We start from the raw sequence: 20,437 nt of genomic DNA, 5'->3' as shown, positions 1-20,437 counted from the left end.
TCCTTTTAAACTGTCAGCCTCTTTGCCCAACCAGTCAGACTTCTTCCCCAGCATGTCTTCCATGACTGGGCTTTGTGTGGATCAAAGCTCTCTGTGTTGCCTGGAGACTGGATTTCTCATATGGGTGCCAGTGCTGCCCTTAAGCGTATTGTACCACACAGTAGCTCTGCCCAAAAACATATTCATCCACTCTGTACGAATGACATGTGCATGGTCTTGTTGATATTAGAAGCTGGGAAGGATGCAAGAATTCTCGATAAAGTTAGACCCTTGGTGCATGTACGATGTACTAAGTTCAAGTTTTGTGTTTTTACATACTGAGATTTCTTTCCCAAGGCTTATGTCATTGTCAGATCTGGGTGGATTGCCATGTGCATGGTAAAATGCACATCTCTGTTAAAGATTTACCATCAGAATTCAAGTTTATAAATCACAGAACTTTCTGTTGCAGATTTCTGGCCTCGTTCTGTGCAGCTGGACCACCTTAACTAAGAATTTCAAAAAATAATCAGTTTAAGCCAGACAAATTTCAGTGTGGCAAAACTAGAGGCAAGCAAAAAAGACTGAAGGGAAAGGAACAATATCAGTAATGTGGTAGAAGTATATTGCAGGCAACCTGAAAGTATCAACGTTGCCTGCACTACTTTCCCTGCTGCGTACTTACAGAACTATCTGCAGTACAGTATATATTCCATATATATATATATGTATTTAGTACCTGTGTATACTGTTGTAAAGATTTCTGGTTCTTTCTGTCTCATGTTTATCAGACCTTCAAAACTGAAACTGAAAAAATACCCCTATGTGAATCTTTAAGCCTGTAGGCATAGATGCACATTGGCATTCTTCTGAAATTTAAATCTTAATATAAGGAACTCAGAGCCCTCAAGTGAGTTATGAGCCACTTATTGAGTGAGTGGGAATGAGTATCATATTTCACAGAGGCTTATCGCTATTCCATTTATACCTCAAGAGATTGAATTTATATGTCTCAAAATTCAGTTATTTATAACACTAGAGAGTTTGCCAATTGTTTGCATGTAAACATATTGCACTTCACAATAAAAAAAGAGATTAAAAGTAATTGAAATCAAGCAAAAAATTAAGAAAGTTGAAATTATTCTTCCTAAGATTATATGCGTAATAACATATGCTACAAAGGAAGATATAAACAGAAACACTGTTAGTAAATCAGTATATGGCAGTGGTATGCTTTGATCTATGTTTGATCGGGAACAAAAATGAAAACTAAGTATTCAATCTTTTATTAATTTTTTATTTTACTTGCAGGCAAACCAGTGTGAAGGATATTACGTGGAATAAAAAGCACAGAGGTCTTTAAATTTAAAAATGAGAACATCCAAAAATATGGATGGTTAAATATATGGTGTTGGCTTTTAGGCTTCATGCTATAGGGAAAGGCTTTTAAAATATTTTTTTCTCTTTTTAACCACTGCAGTTCATCTGGAAGGTTGTGTTTTTTTCAGTGCCTTTCATGATGACTGTCTAAATACAGGAAGGATTACCTTTATGAAACTTTCATTCATTTTAATAACTTCTTTTTATAAAAGCTAAAACTAGTGTTGCCATTCTTACTATTTGGGAGGGTTTACATGCCACCTTGATTTCTTTTTTTAGACAACTTGTAATTAAAAAGCAATTGTTGCAATTGGAAAGGAAAATACACATAAGATTTTTGGGACTCATGTGACTTCAGTAGTTCTGTTTATAAGACAAAGTATTGTGCAGCTCTTATTGACACTCTCAAGCTTCAGCAAGACTGCAAATGGGAATTAATTGGATTCCTTGTGAAAACAAATTCCCAGGCTTTTGTCTGAGTTTGTAAATGCAATTTTCTTAATAAACCCATGGAGAGATGTTTTGGCCTTTTTTAAAAACTTGCAACACACTTGAGATGATCCCTATCTGAAAATGCAGTCTCAGAGGTAGTAACTGAAGAGTAGTTTAATAATTCTTATAATGGTAAAAGTCACAACTTTGGATCCACGTCTTCAAAGTGATTCCTAGTCTTTATTGCTATCATGCTGCAGTCCTGTTGGGTTTTTTGTTTGGTTTTGGTTTTTTCCCGTGATGGTGGTGGTGTGGCGCGGTTTAACCTCAGCTGGCAAATAAGCACCACGCAGCTGCTCACTCGCTTCCCTCACAGTGGGATGGCGGGGGGAGAATCAGAAGGGTAAAAGTGAGAAAACTCGTGGGCTGAGATAAAGACAGTTTACTAGGTAAAGCAAAAGCTGTGCACACAAGCAAAGCAAACCAAGGAATTCATTCTCCACTTCCCATCGGCAGGCAGGTGTTCCGCCATCTCCAGGGAAGCAGGGCGCCATCACTGTTACTTGGGAAGACAAACGCCATCACTCCAAACGTCCCCCCAATTCCTTCTTCTTCCCCCAGCTTTCTATGCTGAGCATGATGTCATATGGTCTGGAATACCCCTTTGCCCAGTTGGGGTCAGCTGTCCCGGCTGTGTCCCCTCCCAACTCCTTGTGCCCCCCCAGTCGGCTCGCTGGTGGGGTGAGGAGCAGAAAAGCCCTTGGCTCTGTGTGAGCACTGCTCAGCAGTAACTAAAACATCGCTGCGTTATCAGCACTGTTTCCAGCACAAATCCAAAACACAGCCCCATAGTAGCTACTGTGAAGAAAAGTAACTCTATCCCAGCCAAAACCAGCACATTGTGGTAGTGGGGAGCTGGGAGGAAAGAGATTGTGGAGCTACGTGTGTGCATTAGGTTCTCACAGACAAATGTGAATTTTTGGATGCAATAGATTGAGTGCAAATTTAAGCACTGTACTCGGAAAACTATCCTTTGGTAACTTCTTAGGAAGTAGACATGAAAAGGTAAAATAGAGAAAAGAGCCTTTTGCATCTGGGGCATCATCATTTGAAATGTCCTGGTAAAAAGTATCAGCCTGTTTCCTAGTGAACAGGGGGCACTACAGAAAAAACAAAACAAACAAAAAAACCAACCAAAACCAAAAGAACACCACCAAAAAACCCACCCCCAAAACAAACAAAAAACCCAAACAACCCCAAATGATCATCTGTTTTGGCAGGTTTCTGTTTAAGAGCAGACCTGAATTAGCCCTTCATTTCTTTAGCTCTCTGACATCTTCAGCCTGTAATTTCCTGTCTTGTTAATGGAGGATGATTGGTGCCATGTATCTACTTTGTGGATGTCAGAGGCTGTCAATATTATTGACAAAACTGATTTCATTAATTAGAACAATCTCAGCAGAAGAGGAGGAAAATAGGAAAGCATTACAACATATTTTAATCAAGCAATATAATAAAGCCCAGAGACTGGGTATAAGTTGATCATAGGCACAGGACTTGGAGATGATTTTTTTTTTTTTGTAGTAGACAATAGTTAAGTCTGTGGTGAGAATTCTCGAGCTGTAAAATGTATGTAAAGGTGCTTGAACATTGAGGTATTTTGGATGTTAGTAGTAAAGAAAAATTGCTGTTATTTATATGCCATAGCTACCAAGCATCTATTAAGCTTATTTCATAACATTAAGTCAGAATTTAGTTTTTGTAAGTAAAATCACTAATAAATAGATGCAAAATGACTCTAAAAAGGCTTCCAGTTTCTTATTGAAGACTAATGATTAAAAGAGATCTCCGTAGGGTGATGGGAATAGAAAACAATACATCTGCAATTACTTAAACATGATTATTTACAACATTCCTTTCTTTATGAGTTGCCAACAACTGTTTTATTGCAGATATCTTTGAATCTGCGGTCTTGTTTTAGGCCTTTCCTAAAGGACTTCAGTTAAAAAACAGTTTGATTAGATAGACAAGATAGTTTGTGTATCTTCAATAACTTCATCCATGTTTTTCATTCTCTATAAACCAGCCTACATAGGCAATAATTGTGGAAGTGAGTTGTGAAGCTGAAATTTCTATTAGTAGATATCGTTTTGACAGCAACAGTTTCCTCGCAGCACACATGGGAAATGCATTCCTTTGAGTTATAGACCATTCAGTGGCGGATCAATGGGAGCCTGCTCTAAGGCAGCTTTATCCAGAAGGCTGATAGAAAGCTACTGTTGGAGGATTTGGATGGCTGTTCAAAGTCATTCTGAGTTAGGAAGCAGTGGATGTGTGTGTTAAATGACAATCATTTGTCTCCAAGTGAGCTTATCAAAGTAGTCAAACAAAACTTTTCTTTCTCAGCTTTTTTCCCCATTTGCACTTTCTGGAAAATTAGTTGAGTAGGGGAAACAAAAAAAACAAAAAAAAACAAAAAAAAAAAAAAAAAAAAGAGGGAAAGGAGAGAGTGGAAATTTCCAGGCTGTATTATAGAACATCATTGTAAGATCTGAATGGAAACATAGCCAACATGTGAGAGCTTTAAGATAAAAATCATGGTGCGTTTTAAGCATAACTTTTCAAGACACCAAGTAACGTGATTTTCCAATGTGAAGTTACAATAGTGATCTGAGAACAGTGCGTGTAACATATTTACCTGATTGTTATATTTATTTCTATGTAGTGGCAGTCTCTTGACCATGTCAATGATCTAGTTGACTCTAAAATGGCGTCATCTTGACCATGTCAACTGTCAAGTTTCTTTAAATGTACATGCACACCATCTATTTGTACTAATGACTTCTGTGTGTGCATATCATGGAGAAGATACATCAGATACAGCTAAATTCTGAGGCATGCTTCACTTGTCCCATGCAATTTATTAGCAATGTGAGCGCTTCTAAGATGGTAAGCGGTGGCGTTGACTGTGAGTTCATTGTTGATTTGTGCATTATGTTTTTCCTAACTGTATCTTAAGTGTAAGAATAGAGAGCATAATTTACATTCTCACTACACTGAAATGCTAAATTCACAGGATACCTACTGTGAGGGTAAAATGTGATTTATCTACTGTACTAGTAATACTTTGTCATCCACATACTGCTATAATAAATTAAATAAAAATTGGATGTTTTTAATAGAATTTTAATGGTTCTGAAATTAATTCTGGAAGCAAGGGGAGAAATAACGTATTATTTTTGGATGAAACTGTTGTCATAAATTTTCAAAGCGTCGTATAACCACAGTAAAGCAATGATATAATTTTTCCTCTCTGCAGTGTTAAAAAACCCAATCTGTAAGTTGTATAGATTCCCTACTTCTGACAACAAGTGGATGCGAATCCGGGAACAGATGGCTGAGACTACCCTCTCTTTCCATGTTCCTAAAGAACTGATCAATCTGCACATAAAGGAGGATATGAGAAGGTAAGGAAGAAGAAGCAGCAATAGTAAATACTAAATTTTATTTTTCTGAGTTGGAATAATGTGATGAGCTAAAAATATTAATGTGTAGCGTGAAATAAGCAAAATATAGCGATCTTTTGGGCTGCTAAGAATTTACAGCTGTAACTGAACAACAGAATTGATTGCTCAGAATTTTTAGGACTCCAATGACTTCATAAGTTCTGAGCAATGAACTGTGCTAGAGTGCAGTCGTGACTTTAAATGTGTAAGCATCCACATTTGGTTAACAATATAAATATTCTGAAAAGTTCATATTTTATAAAGGAAGAACATGTGACAAGGGTGTGAACTACATTGTAGTGTGTTTGGCTTTGTGTCTGGGCACTGCTAATATTGTAGACAAACATGATGCAAACAGTGGAAAATGGTATGGTTGTAGTTAAAGAAGCAATGAGAAAATAAATCACATTCCTCTAATGTTGGTGTAAGAAAAGGAAACCTTTGTTCATGTTTGGCCTTGTAACCAGGAGGGACATCTGAGGATCATTACAATATGGATGGCCTGGGGAAAAAGACGATAGGGAGCACAAGCGTCCCCAAGTCCTTTGTGTGTCCGAATTCCCACTGCAGCAACTGAAATGGCAGCCTGCCCTTGAATACTTGTGAGCCGTGCTGATACAACTGTGGAAAAAAGCAATATTTTAAGCAGTCCTACGCTTCCCTGAAAGCATACCTTCTTTTTCCAGTGATAATGGATCGTGTAGAAGAAGGTACTGCCTCTTTCCCCATGAAAGTTGCCTCACACATAGGTGGGCATCTGGTCTCATGTAAGAGTAACACTGTGAGCTAGTGCTGCATCCCAAAGCCGTCCTGTGCACTTTCAGGCAACCGCCTCCATAGGAGGGGGTTGCCTGTGGTTGTTTACAGTGGTTGTTTGTCCTGCAGTTGGAGCTTCTTTTCTTTTTTCATTCACCCCATCTGCTGCTTCTGTATGATTTTTTTATGCCAATAGAACAGCATGTGGGAGACCAGAATCTTGCTTTTAATGAAGTCAATGGACTGATACGTACTTATGCATGGTGATGATGGGTTATAAAAATCATATGAATTGTTATAATACTTTATTTTATTCATTTAATACTGTGTTTAGGCATTTATGGCCTGATCCTGTTTGAGAATACTAATGTGTAAGGTTTTTTTAGTAAGCAATAAAAATAGATTATGCTGACTTGCACAGTTCATCCACTTCCCAGATTTTCATTTGCCCCATGGGCAAATGCCTTTTAAATGTTAGAGGATTACTTTAACCACTTTTACTACTACTGCATTGTTCTCTGCAAAGGCATAATGCAAGTAATAGCACTTGCTGTTATTTCTTATTATAACATTCACCTGCTTGGATAAAGTCATAGTAAAGAATCACCATGGATTGTTTTTTTTAACAATTATTCGATACTTACAAAAATAAAGAAAAGCTTTAAGGAAGAAACAGAAGTAAAAGTTGCTCAAAGATGGAGGAAAGTGGTTCTGATTTTCCTGACTGCCAACGTGGTTAGCTGTTCAAGCCTGGTAGTAAAAAGCGTGGGTGTGAGAGAAACAAAGTGATTGTATCAGTCTGAGGGAGGGTGGTAAGACCAACCAAGAGGAGTAACAACTTGTGGTAGAATACTAGCAGATGGTGGGAATGGGGCATCTGTGTCACCTGTCATCATCATATAAGTGTGTGGGTTGGAGCTTCAGCTTTGTCTGGGCTTTGCTTTTTGAAATAATTGCAAAGATGTGTGCTCTTGTGGACTCTTTGCATTTGTAAACTAGCAAAACGATGTTAGGAGAATATCGTTACATTAGTTTTTGAACTTGTACGAAATTTACACTGTACCATCTTTAGGCTATTCTCTTCTGAAGTATTCTTCTCTCCATCTTTTTTCCCCAGTTAGTATAAAAGAATAAATATTTTTGTCTTGGAGGCCACTTACCATCCTCAGCCTGTTTCATTTTATTCCTATTGTGGTTTCAGTATAGTCAGGTCTGAAGCAATTACCTATACAAAATATCCAAGTGAAGTGTTAATCCCATTCAGTATTGTATTTTAAATTATAATTTAAATTCCCTTTTCTCATAGCTCTTCAAGATTATTTCTCTCTTGATAGAACTTCAGTGTTCATTGTTAAACAAACTTTTTCATTTACTGACATGGTACTCTGAAATATGTAACCTCTAAGGATGTTTAACTTTGTTTTTCAGCGTGAAATAATGTTTTTAAAGATATGCATGCATTAAAGATTTTATCCTTCAAGCGTCCCTGGAAGAAGTTTAATAGGAGGTCTGTGGTCATTTTTATTGTTCTAATAAGGGTCATACAGTCTGCTTTGCTGGTTTTTGTGAAGAAATTATTTCTGTTTCCTTCTTGAGGTTTTCTAATAAGTTCTTTCCCCTGTTTTCAATATTGCTTTACACAAATCTTGTCCAGATATTTTGCTTCTATCATGTAAGAAAGTAGTTTTTCAAACCTAATGATTACAAAAAAGACTTAGTAGTTTACAGTAATGGTTCGAAAGTTGGTTGACCCATATAATCTAAGCTTGCAGTTGTAACTTGTAACTTGTGGTGCACTAGATCAGCACAGCAAGAGAATTAGGAGACTCTAGTAGAAGCTGTGATACGCGTCTTTCAGATTTGCCAGTAAAGCTCTTTTGCATCCCTTGGAACCAAACTCGGCTTTGGCGGAAAGAAAATTCCACCTACTTATGGCTGAATTTGGCGCATGGCATTTGTGGTCACAACCCATAAACAAATTTCAAGGGTAGATGCTGAACTTTCCTTGAACCCTCTCTCCAGACTACAAAGCACGCTCAAGCTTTCCTCCTGCATCAGGAATGGCTGACCTGTCCCAACTCCAGTAGCCTTTTCTTGTGAAAAATCTATGCTGTTTGTCTGTTTTCTAATTTCTTTCTCATAACATTACAGAATGAGGACAAAGTTCAGACTGTCTGTAAGATGTATGTTTTTCTACTACCTTTTAATACACAATTACTAGAGAGAAATGGAGACTCAGGCAGAAATGCCATGTGTTGGGAGTAGGCATTGATTTTTCTGGACCTTTGCATGTTATTTTTAACATGACTTATTTTTGAGCACTGCAGAAACATCGTATTGGTAAGAGGTAATAACATTTAAAAAGTTATTCTGAGTAAACTTACCATGACTTTTGAAGCTAGCTGAACCAACCACATTTAGATGGGCACTGTTAATATGCTATCCACTTAAGGACTTTTAAAACCTTACTTCAAGTAACTACCTAGCATACATGTTCAAAGTAGTAATTTTTTCAACACTTAAAAAATCCCCAAATGTGTCAGTAAAATGTAGCTCAAATACAGGCATATGCAAAATTTACCGCATTGTGCATCAGACAAGATGTAAAACCTTTATCTTCTTATTCTCCATCAGTTACTGCACAGAGAAATAAAAGTATATGAATGTAAGTGTAACTAGATTTTTGTGAGTAGTGTTTAGACAATTCCCCTCCTCAAACACGGTCAGTGTATTAACCATTAATTTGTAAACTAAAGGATAAAATATGTTGTTAATGTATGAACACTACATAATTCTCCGTCCTCTTGATTTCACTGTTCATAGCTAATTTTGGAAAAGATGGCCTCGCTGGAAGTCTAATGGGAGTTTTCGTATCAGACTTAATGAAGTAAAATTTGCTGGACTTCACTTTTTATTGGGTGTTTAAAGTTGTAGTGCATTGGAATGGAGTAACATTACCTGCTTTGTTTTCTGACAGTTACCTCTACATAACGTTACCTATTATTCAGCAGTGCCGAAAGCTGTAAAATGTTAACTTACATTCTGACTGTCCTATCAAAGAGGGGTTTTTGTTGTTTTCTGCAAAATCCACCCATGTTTTAAGACTCCAGAAAAATCATTCTGTACCAGTCAGCAATGCTTCTCAGAGACTGGCTGCTAAAATTTCCAGATGTTATATTTGTGCATGGCATGCCCCAGTCTTAAAGTCCACATCGAGCAAATGATATAACTTGTATGTCTTATTAAAGCCCCCCACATTGTAGTGAGGGACAATACAAAACCAAAGCAAAAAATAATCTTTCTCCCAAGCTTATAATTATTTTGACACACTCAAATTCTGTCATCACAAAAAGCATTTGAATTTTTACGTTATTAACTAGAGATTTTGCACTTACCAGTACTTATCTGTGGTTCTAATAGCACTAAGTTGGGTGTATTTTGTCGGTTCATGTCAGTGGGGCTGCAGAGAGTATAAATTAGAGGCATAAAGGCATTAAGGTGATTAAAAAAGCTTTGTACAGTTTTATTATGTTGCTCGTGTCATAAAGCTTCTTGCTGTTTATTTTGAATGAGGCACTCTGATTAATAAATTGGGGAAGAAAGAAAACAGAAAACCGCAAAACTGTTTAAATGCTTGAGTAATCATGCAGTTAATAATGTGATTAATCTTGCCACATATATGATTCCAAGGTGAAAGAAAGAAATGAAGTTATAAACTATGAGAATAAAATGTTTTTGCTTATATCATAGAGCTGAAGCAACATTGTTTTAAGCTGGTGCCAGTGTTTCCTGATGAAACAGTAAAATTTAAAAAAACAAACAAACAAACGCATGTAAAACAATTCTATAAACCATTGATAGTTACTAAAATATAATTTAGGATTAAAATGTAAATTCCACAGATGCCATTCTAAGTATTACTGAATTTGAGTTTCTTTGCAATCATGTGATGCAGGAGAATTCTCCTGTGCTATTAAATGCGAATCGTAGAATTAATTTCAAATGATCATGCTGTTTGAAGATCTTGAGTCTTTCAGAGATAAACCCAGGTAATAAAATATCCAAGGAAGGGAAAGAGTCATAAGGCAGGAAGGAAGATATGGGTTTAATTTAGCTTATGTATTGTATACAATTTGGGATAGTAAAAGGGGATGGTGGTGGATAGAAATGCAAAAGGAACTTAAAAAACCTCCAGCTCTCAGGAACAGTATAAAATATTTGCAAGCCTTTGCAAATCCCAGTCTGTTCTCCACATATACATAGAAGAAACAGGTTTTAAAATATTATTAATGTATTTGGTAGCTTGGTTTTTGCGGGTGGTTTGTTTGGTTTTGTTCAGTTGGTTTTTTTTAAGCAAATGTTTAAGGCATTGTTGTGGTTTAATCCCAGCCAGCAACGAAGCCCCAAACAGCCACTTCACTCCTCCCCAAGTGGGACGGGGGAGAGAATCGGAAGGGTAAGGGCAAAAGTGAAAAAACTCGTGGGCTGAGATAAAGACAGTTTAATAGGTAAAGCAAAAGCCACACACGTAAGCAAAGCAAACCAAGGAATTCATTCACCACTTCCCATCGGCAGGCAGGTGTTCCGCCATCTCCAGGGAAGCAGGGCGCCATCACTGTTACTTGGGAAGACAAACGCCATCACTCCAAACGTCCCCCCAATTCCTTCTTCTTCCCCCAGCTTTCTATGCTGAGCATGATGTCATACGGTCTGGAACATCCCTTTGGCCAGTTTGGGTCAGCTGTCCCAGCTGTGTCCCCTCCCAACTCCTTGTGCCCCCCCAGCCTGCTCGCTGGTGGGGTGAGGAGCAGAAGAGCCCTTGGCTCTGTGTAAACACTGCTCAGCAGTAACTAAAACATCGCTGCGTTATCAACACTGTTTCCAGCACAAATCCAAAACACAGACCCATACTAGCTACTGTGAAGAAAATTAACTCTACCCCAGCCAAAACCAGTACAGGCAGGGAAAAGGTAGGCACAGCCTACATTTTAGTTTTTAGTTACCTGTCAGGTCAGGCTTAGCAGAACTTGAGATAATTCTGAGAAATTCTGTGAGAGAAGAGAATAACAGCACCTGTTTTCAAGAGGTTCGAAATGAAAACTATTAGGAAAGAAAGAAAAATATCCTTTTATTCATTTTTGTGGTAGCTTCCCCAGAAGGGATTAAATCCTCCTTAGTAATTATTTGTCTGTTTTAGAAACAACATAGTAAAGAGGCTATGATTCTTTTATTTCTGGAGAGTATGTTTTGTTGTTTTGATGGGTTATTGCCTGTATATCATGGGACCGTAACTTGTAAAGAAAAATGAGGTAATTTTATTTGCTTCTATTCTACAAAAAAGGATGAAATGGTTATCCATAAACATGTACATTTTACAGTAAAATTTGTTAGGAAAAATAATTCCTGTGCTCTTTTCCTTAGAAGGAAACTTCTAATCTTCCTTTACTTATGAGTGATAGAGTCATGCCTGAAAGCTTATGGTGTATGTTTACTCCAAAGCTCCTGTTTGATAAATATTCAGAACTTTGTCACCTTTATAATATTATAAAACTTTTGCAAATATAATCTGCAGAAGTGTCTCATCTTGTTTTGAATCCCGCTAAGCACTTTGCTTCTGATGTTTTGTGAAAGTGGATTTCAGAAGCTAATTTTTCTTGGTGGCGGCAAAAATCACTTCCTTTTTTTGGTTTTGAATTTGTCATGTTTGTTTCACTGGGAATTGCATCACTGGATTATTGAAGCTGAATGAATCAAAAATTACTACTTTGTCTCTTTATACAGCATTTGTGGTTTATGTGCTTCTATCATATGTCCTCTTCATTATCTCTTCTTCATGTAATTACACTGATCTTTTCAACTTCGTCTTTCAATTTGTGAAGATTTGTGCTGTGTCCTTAATGATGTAAATGGCATTCCTGCTGTTCCCTTTTCTGAGACGGAATAATCAGATCCAAAAAGGTTCTTTGAGGGAATGTCCCCTTCTGACTCATCTTGCTTATCTAAATATCTTGCTGCTGGTTTTTGGTTTATTTTTATTTTATTGTCACTGACCGCAGGTTTTCACTGTGCTTTCCACAATGGTGTCTGGACTGTTGCAGCTAGTGCTATTTTTGCAAAAACAAGTTCATTGGTAACATGACTTCAGTATTAGGGCTTTCTTCAAATAATTTTTGAACACGATGCATACCACTCGTTCAAAGTACTCCTTCCAGAATTCAGCATGTAATCATGCACCTAAGCTGTTTTAAGAAAGAAAAAAAAAAAAGCATGAATTGGTAAACGAAAAGGCAGAATATTAATCTGAGCCTTGGGTGCTCAACCATCATTTGATAATGGGCCTCACTGAACATTTTCTTGGAACAAAAAAATTGCATGTAGTTTTACTTCGAGTCTAATGGCAACAGTATTTAACTGCTAGTAATGTCAGAAATTTATCCAGTCACGTAGTGTTTACAGATCTCTGGTTGCCCTGATGTAGTTGTTCATAAAGAAATTCAGTCCAGGCACAGATCCTCCTAAACCACCCTGCATGTCAGTGTAACAGCTTGCACAATGACCGTACTTTCCATCAGCGGGGGAAGGCTGGGTAAATCTCAAGCCCCTATAGGGCAAAGTGCCCATGAATTGTAGCTGTGTAAATCAGTAAGTCATTCTGGGAAAAAGTTGTTGCTGGGTTTTAAGTAGGAGCCTGAAATGAAGGTTCATGACATTTCTAATGGTGCTGTGGCATCCTGAGGAGTCTTATAACTTATTTTTGGGATTTTCCATCTCTTTAAAATTGTTGTGTTAGCACCAATGATCATTAATCTTTATATTGACAATCAGCGTGGTATACAGTGTTTTCAGCAGATCAGGATCCAATATTGAATTTTTCTGCTATAATGGCAAAAAAGGGTTTTGAAGAAAGGGTAACAGGTAAATTTTAGGGTTTTTTTTTTTTTTTAGTGGGGAACTGCTTCCAACCATAATGGGAAGTGCTCAGTGAAAGCTGGCACTATTAATCTACTAAAGGAAAGAATGGATGTGAAAAACAGGAAGTACCTGAGAAAGGCTTAAAAATAAGCTAATGAGCTAACATTTAAGTGGAGGAGGAGGGATGGGGCAGACTGTTTACATCTACATTCTGGTTAGATACAAATGGGGCAAGATTATATTGAGGCCACCAAGGAAGATATTGAAGTACTTAAGGCAGGAGACAATGAAAGTTGAGACACTCCTGGGTGAGAGGTTTCCATTGTGCATTGATAGAAATTACTATCCAGGAGACAGTTTGAGGAGGTGAACGGCAACATGTAGTCAAAGCTTGGATTTGATTCCGTAAGGAGAGTTGAAGTTGATCCTGAGCCCAGTGTCTGTCATGGCGATGAGTGCAGTTACCTGGAAAAGACATTGAAAGGGGATTTGGAGTCTGGGAAGAAGATGATAAATAGCTCTATTATAATAATATTGAGTTTGCTCTGAGCTTGTTGCTCTGTTGACAAGCTATTCAGAATTCCAGGGCTGCATTGAGAAGGTGAATCAGTAACCAGTTTGCCCTCTGTAGAACTAATATATATTATAAATAATAATTTTCTTTCATAGCCCAATTGTTGTTTGACACAATTACTGGTTGAAGTGTATTGTTAACATTATTCAATGAAATAAGTTCTGGTATAAGTATTATAGTATTATTAAAACAAATTAAAGATTTATCTTTTTAAATAATATTGTTGTGGGTATTAGTACGAACTATAAACTTCCAAATTTGAAAAATATTATGTTTCTCAATCTGTTTGTTTACTCTGGGGAGGGACCCTTCACAATAATGATAATATATGTTGGTACTATGGAATATTGTTGATGGAGCTTAGATGTAGAAAAGATAATTCTTTTTCCAGCCACCTCGGAGTTGTACTGAGTCAACAACAGCAGTGACAAATAGTAAGAAATCATAAGAGACAAATAATATCTAAATCCTACGTCTTATATTTTTGCATTTGAAAAAAAAGATACAAAATGTGCAAGGAGACTATTTTTGGAGAAATAGTGTCTATGCCATAAAATCCTGTTATCTCATTTTGATTTTACTGTATTTTTAAATAAAAATAAATTTAGAAAACGTAGTATTTAAAGTTTCCATGCTATATAGGCTCTAGATTACTATAAAATTGCACACTTACATTATTAAAACATTGCAGATAAGATGCGTCTTCTTATGACATACTAGTGGCTGTATTTTGACATCAGTGATGCTTATGTGTTTCTGAGATGAAACAAATACAAGCCTTGTCGACAATGATAAGAACAGAATTTGACATTCCTTGAAAACATTTTAAAGTTAATATGGTGGGATTTGAGTTTTGCCTTCCTGTTGCTGTTGATGTCAATGGAGTTAACTCATAGTCAGCCGGTTAAACCAGTTTGGGGTTTTGGTTAGATATTTTAGTCTGAGATAAGGGGTTTCTACTCCTGCTGTTGCTTGGCTTGAGCATAGGACCAACAGCTCCAGGAGTGGGCTTAGATAAAGGTGGGGGAGCAGAGCCCAAACAGTGGGTTTTCCATGGGATAAAGGGCTCTGAATGTGGTGTATTGATGTGCTCACCTCTCGCTGTGTAGTATTTCTCCAATTGCTGCAGAATACTATATTCCTGTATAGGAGGAGCAGTAAAGTTTTGCAGCTCAGCCAGGTCCAAACATTGTTCCTAAATAAGACAACATAAATATTAAGGGCCAAAGTATCTTCACTGCAAATAAATAAAATTTTATACCCTGCCAAATCTTACGAGCTTTTCTGAGGAGGAAGCCCTGAGATTTTAATTTAATGGGATGACTCATTTTAAGCTGCTAAAAACTTGTAAGGAAAATGGTGATTGAAAATGGTGGGTTTGTCCTCTTACTGCTGATGATTCTTATGCTACAGCATTGCCAGTTTGTGTCGATGGAGGAAAGTTGAACTGTTTCATCTACTTCTGTTATTCAGGTTGAATGAAATGGAAAAAAATAATCATATGTCATTACTGAACTCCCAACGAGTTCATGTATTGTAATCTTCATTTCCATTTTGATACTTTCAATGACATGTATAAACAAAACGCCTTATTTCTGCTTCCAGTGCAATCTGTTTGATTTTGGTTGTTGTATTAATCAGGAGCAGAATTATGCTTATATAGCTTATTCTAATACTGTTCACTCTAACGCAAAACTAATAATGATGGGGAGAATATCAGTGTATCAGCGTTTAAGAAATAATTCTAAGACTTTTTGGCTAGTGATCAGAACTGTTGCAGTAAGTGTAGCTCTGTGTTCCTGTGCTGCAGCCTCATTGGTCTTTTTCTCCCCCTTTCTGCCCCCTCTTGCCCTGTTTTTCCTTTTTTTTTCAGTAATTTTCCTATATGCAAGAGTTGTCGCCTGGAAGTTGAATTACAGTGAAACAGTCTGCTTGATACTTTGAGGAAAATGATGAAAGCTAGTTGGTTGCGTTGCACAAGTTTTCTCCTAAACAATTCCAAGCGGTTTAAGACTTGAGATCTTTCATTTTCAGTTTCTTGAAAAGCAGGTCCCCCAACGTGGTTCTGGCATAGGTATAGGACAACCTTACTTTGCAAGTGGAGAAAACAAACAGAAGGCCCAGTGTACTGTAACTATGCTTGTTTGTGTAGGAAATTAAAGTGATCTCTATTTCACTCAGGTCAGCTCTCAAGAGTGTACAGGAAAACTGATAATTTGCTAAAGGATTTCCTTTTGGATTTTCAGTGACATGTTTGGTTACCATAACACTGCTGTTTTGACCTCATGAACACAGCTGTAAGGCTGAAGATTATGTTTTAGGGGACTGGTGGTTTTTTTGGTTTGCGTTTTGTTTTGTTTTGAACACCAAAGAAATGTGTTGAGGGTTTGTGTGTTGGTTAAACTGACATTTGTAGAAACGCTACTAGAACAGTATTTGATGTGCGTGAAAGTATCCAGAGAGTAGCGTGTATCAAAACAGCTACGCTGTGAGTGTTGAAAAAGGAGCAAACTTTGTATTCTTTTACAATAGTGTTTAATACTTCTTCAGAAAAAGTTACTTGCTCTAAACACAGCTCTCTGGAGCCTGGAAGCCTTCTTGCTTCCAGGGGAGAAATAATATTTCAATTTGCAGGCCATTGCATTTGTACCAGATGAGGTTTGAACACAAATTACTGTATTATTCACTGATTTGACATTCTTTCTTGTGTGGCTGAACAACAGAGCGAAATCAGCAGATTTTACAAGTGTTAAGAAAACAGATTTTATTCCAGTTAGGAAGTGCTTTTGATGTTTTCTAACAAACTGGTTTTGGATTAATTGAATTAGTTTGGATGAATGTTAATGGATTAATGAGTTAATTAGTGCCTTCTCTTTTTGCCTTTTGATATAGGAATCAGGAACTTAAAGACTTGGGAGAACTTGCTCCTCACTGGGACAATATGCGCAAAAGTGTTATTGCTCACTGTGATCAGATGTTGAGCATGTACCAGGATACTCTTGCAGAGCTTGGGAAGCATACAGGTATGCAAGTAGCCTCTCCTCTTCTGGAGCAGTTAAGAATTAAATAGATTGATTTTTATTAAATACTGGCATATTCAGCAGAAGTAAAACACATGAAAATGAAATATTTGTAATCATATTTCTGAAATACTTAGAGGTGTCCTGTTTCCTCTTCTAAACTTTTATCATGTATTCCATCAGTTTTTCCTAGGTAACATGGTACATGGTTACATAGCAGCCAAAAAAAAAAATTGGAAAAGTGGGTGTGTGTATTTTAATTGCACATTCCATTGAATATACTGCTCTGCTAGTATTGAATACATCTGCCAATTGCAACCAGCCTCAAAGGTAGTTTTGTCAGATTTTCCTGAAACCTAACTTAAGTTACATTTAACAGTCTACAAGATAATAGTAACATCTAGCTATGCCTTGCATATCCTTAGTGTAGTAGTTGTCATTGCCCACGTTGTGCCAGAAAAGCACAAAATTAATATGGGATTGGCAGTCTGTCGTCAGTCCAGAAATAGCAGCGTGTGCTGCCTTGCTTTTTTTCATGTGGCGACAGTGGTCTTATGTTCTGATGTGCGCTGGGTGCTCGTTCAGTTGCGGTCTGCCAGCGTCCTGTGGTCGGGGACTATAACGTATCGTAGTGTCTGCATGCCAGTGCAATAAGACAGCATCAGTGACAACTGTGCAGGAAAGGCAGCTGGTCTTTTCCTCCTGTACTAATTCTTGCTCATAAAAAGAGCAAGAAAAGACTGTAGAACAAATTATTTCTTCTTTTGAATTTCTTCCCTTTTGATTGTTCACAAATCATTCAAGGAACTTAAGATAATTCTTTTCTGTTTTGAGGCTACGAGAATTATTTCCTGAATAACACTGTATTTTGAGCGAACAAAGATTTCTGTCTGTTTATAGCATGCCTTTCTGCCTCTTCCTGCTGGTGCAACTCCCACCCAGTTCTTGAGATCTCCTTGACGGAAATGGGCACGTTTGTTTTGAATTACTACAAAGGTCTTGTTGTCGTTGCTGCTTTCTTGCTGGTGTCAGATTTCTAACGCCAGTCCTCACGATCACCGTCTCAAATACATGTTTTCGATGACCGTGCTGCCGTTTATTGCTTGCATACGCTGTTTTGCTCTATATTCTTAGCATGACATGTTCCACATCGGCCTTACTCCCACAGTTGGGTGTGTGTGCGCGTGTGTAGGCGTAGCAGCGTGTGTCAGAGGTGTGCACTGTGTTCCATGTACATAAGTTTGCAACCTAGAATATTTCTGAAAAAGGGATACATTATGGTTATGAATATTTGTAAAAAATAGAGGTATAAATGATGATAACATCTTTTGAAATATCTGATACAAATTTAGGGAGAATTTCCAGTATTTTCTTTATTATTTCTAGCTGTCTACGTAGACCAAACAAAACAATTTTTTTGTGTACCGAGTAATGGAGCAATCAGGTTTTAGCTCAATATACAACTAAAATGCATAGCAGAATAATTTCTTCTGATAGAGAACTGGGTGCATTTACTTTTATTATAATGAATCTGCTGCATTTAGTAGGTGAGGCACAAACCATTCCCTTCCAAAATAGGCATTAAAACTGTACTTCTATCATTTATCCATCATCTTCTAATACAGGACTGAGCATGGTCTTTCTCATTCCAGATTGCTCTGGGATAGCTTTCTTGGTCACAGGAAAAGATAAATCCTGTTTTAGTGTATGAACAAAAACCAGTCTCTAACTGCAACTAAGCATTTTGGGAACAGTTGATCACCTGGTTAAATGCGTATAGGGGAAAAAAGCTCATCTGTTACACTAAATGTTGTATAAAAATTTGCATTTTGCTTGCAAAAGTGTAATTTCTTGTGTTTATGATTGTTCACCATCGTCAGAATATTCCAGTTCTGATTTTGGCAGACTACTTCCTGATCCAGTATGACACCTTCTGTGTTTCTGTGTTTTAAATACTATATATATTTTTTATTTTGTTTAATGCTTTGCTAATTACATTTTGAAAGCAATCCATAAAGTATCATATGCAAGGTAATAAATACAGATTATGAAGGAATTGACGTAATAATTGTCACTCATGGGAAAATATTGAAATGACCTTTTGAGCTAACAAAAAAACAAACAGAAAAACCAAATAGACAGTATAATCTATTAAGCAAAAATCCTGCAAGGCCTATATTGTGCTAAGGGAATTTGAAAAGAGTTGGTGATGTTAAATGATCTGTCTTAACTGTGGTTTGAGAGACCTGTGGTGGACCAGGGAACCTGGGATTATTGAGGACAACAGAACCAGCACATGTAAAAAAGAGTAGGAACATTTCTCTGAAAACAAAACAAAGCAGAAAACCAAAGCAACCTAATAATTGTAGTAAAGATAAGAAATGAGGAGGTGTTAATTTGGAGGCCAACGCTCAGGTGCATACCTAAATCTTATTTCTTCAACAACCCTTTTTTCCCCCCTTACTAATACAGTGCCAGTAAAATACTTGTTTATACTTGGAAAACCCCTGATTTTGCATCTTGTGTGAAAAGTTACTTTAACATTTGAAAACTTATTTTATTGTGATCCAGGGGAATACGTGCACATTCTAAAGCCAATAATAGCCCAGTCCTTCTAATGAAGACAATATTTACTTTTAACCCTGCACTATCGTATTTTTATTCTTACTAAATCACAAATTAAAATAGATGATAAATCCTGAGTAGTGGGTGTCCCTTTAAAGTTGTTCCGTTGGGGTCTAACATTTTTAAATTATAAATATGGGGGGGCAGAGGGACGTATTTTGTATACTTAAGTAGAGCGAGGCTAAAACCTCAAATCTGCATTTTGATCCTAGAGGCAATGTAGGATTTGGCTGCCCAAAAGTTAAACAAAATCTAGAACAGATTCTGATATGCTTCTGCTGTCCATTACTTGCCTTTACCAGATTTTTTCTGCCTAGATCATTTGCAGTAAGTAACGGCAATTCTCTGTGAAAAAGAGATTAATCTCCCTGCATACAGTTTTCAGAAGTTTGTCCCTACTGCTTTTTTTTTTTTTTTTTTTTTAAAGGAATAAGGTGGATGTGGATAAAATTCACTGCATGTTTTATGATGTCCCAATTCTTTTTCCATTCCCATTTGGGATGGTTCTTCTCCATAAACAGTACACATTATAACTTTAAAAACCAAGATTATGGAGTTTGATAAGAAAAGCAAGACAGACACATATTTGACTTCATAATGTAGTTGCACAAAAAATAATGCTGAGAGAACATTGTAGACTGGAAATTTAAGTACTCGTAAGGTAGAAAATGGTCAGATTAGAGATGTGAGTACAAATTTAATTCAGACTTCTCAGGTCAACATATTTCAACACAGTCTTTACTTTCTCATTGTCAGAGATTCAAGCCAAAAAAGATTTTGCTTTACAGGTCAGCTTGTATAGGCTTCTTTCTTTATCTTAGTCATCACAGTACCTGAGATTGGGTTGAAGTAGTTCTCTACGTTCTGAAACAGCTTGAAAATTGCAGTTCTCTGGCGTACCTGTGCATTTGCACTGGAGATCCAGATCTGCTTGGAAACAGGCTCCTATCCTAGTAGGGGTAGTTTGCAATCAGCCATACTTCTACTTAAGAACTCAACAAGGTTAGTTTTCTAAACTAGATCAAGCTTCTATTATCTGGCCTCAGATGCAAAATTCCTGAGTCAGGTTGTTATTTTGGGAAGCCTTATTTTAAGACAAGGCCAACTGGCCGCATTCCTCTGGGAAAGCCATGGAGCGCTTTTGCCTCTGCCTTTGTTTCACTACCATGCTGGTAGCCAGAGATATGTGGAAGCACTAATTCACTGACACTCTTCTCCCTCCTCGGTACATCAAAAGCAGGGTTAATGTTAAC

At 37.1% G+C, this 20,437-nt stretch overlaps 1 protein-coding gene across 6 annotated transcripts in view; it reads left to right on the top strand.

Annotated features, from left to right (window-relative positions):
* INPP4B (inositol polyphosphate-4-phosphatase type II B) overlaps positions 1–20,437 on the top strand; it is a 345,020-nt gene that overhangs the window by 228,535 nt on the left and 96,048 nt on the right. For all 6 annotated transcript variants that reach the window (XM_049814712.1, XM_049814711.1, XM_049814713.1 and 3 more), the window contains 2 exons: positions 5,111–5,258; positions 16,432–16,562. In XM_049814712.1, the coding sequence (XP_049670669.1) occupies positions 5,111–5,258; positions 16,432–16,562 (279 nt within the window). The remainder of the gene's footprint in view (positions 1–5,110; positions 5,259–16,431; positions 16,563–20,437) is intronic.

This window comes from Accipiter gentilis, chromosome 12 (genome assembly GCF_929443795.1).
Source record: "Accipiter gentilis chromosome 12, bAccGen1.1, whole genome shotgun sequence".
Taxonomy (NCBI): domain Eukaryota; kingdom Metazoa; phylum Chordata; class Aves; order Accipitriformes; family Accipitridae; genus Astur; species Astur gentilis.
This window is presented reverse-complemented; position numbering and strand designations above follow the sequence as displayed.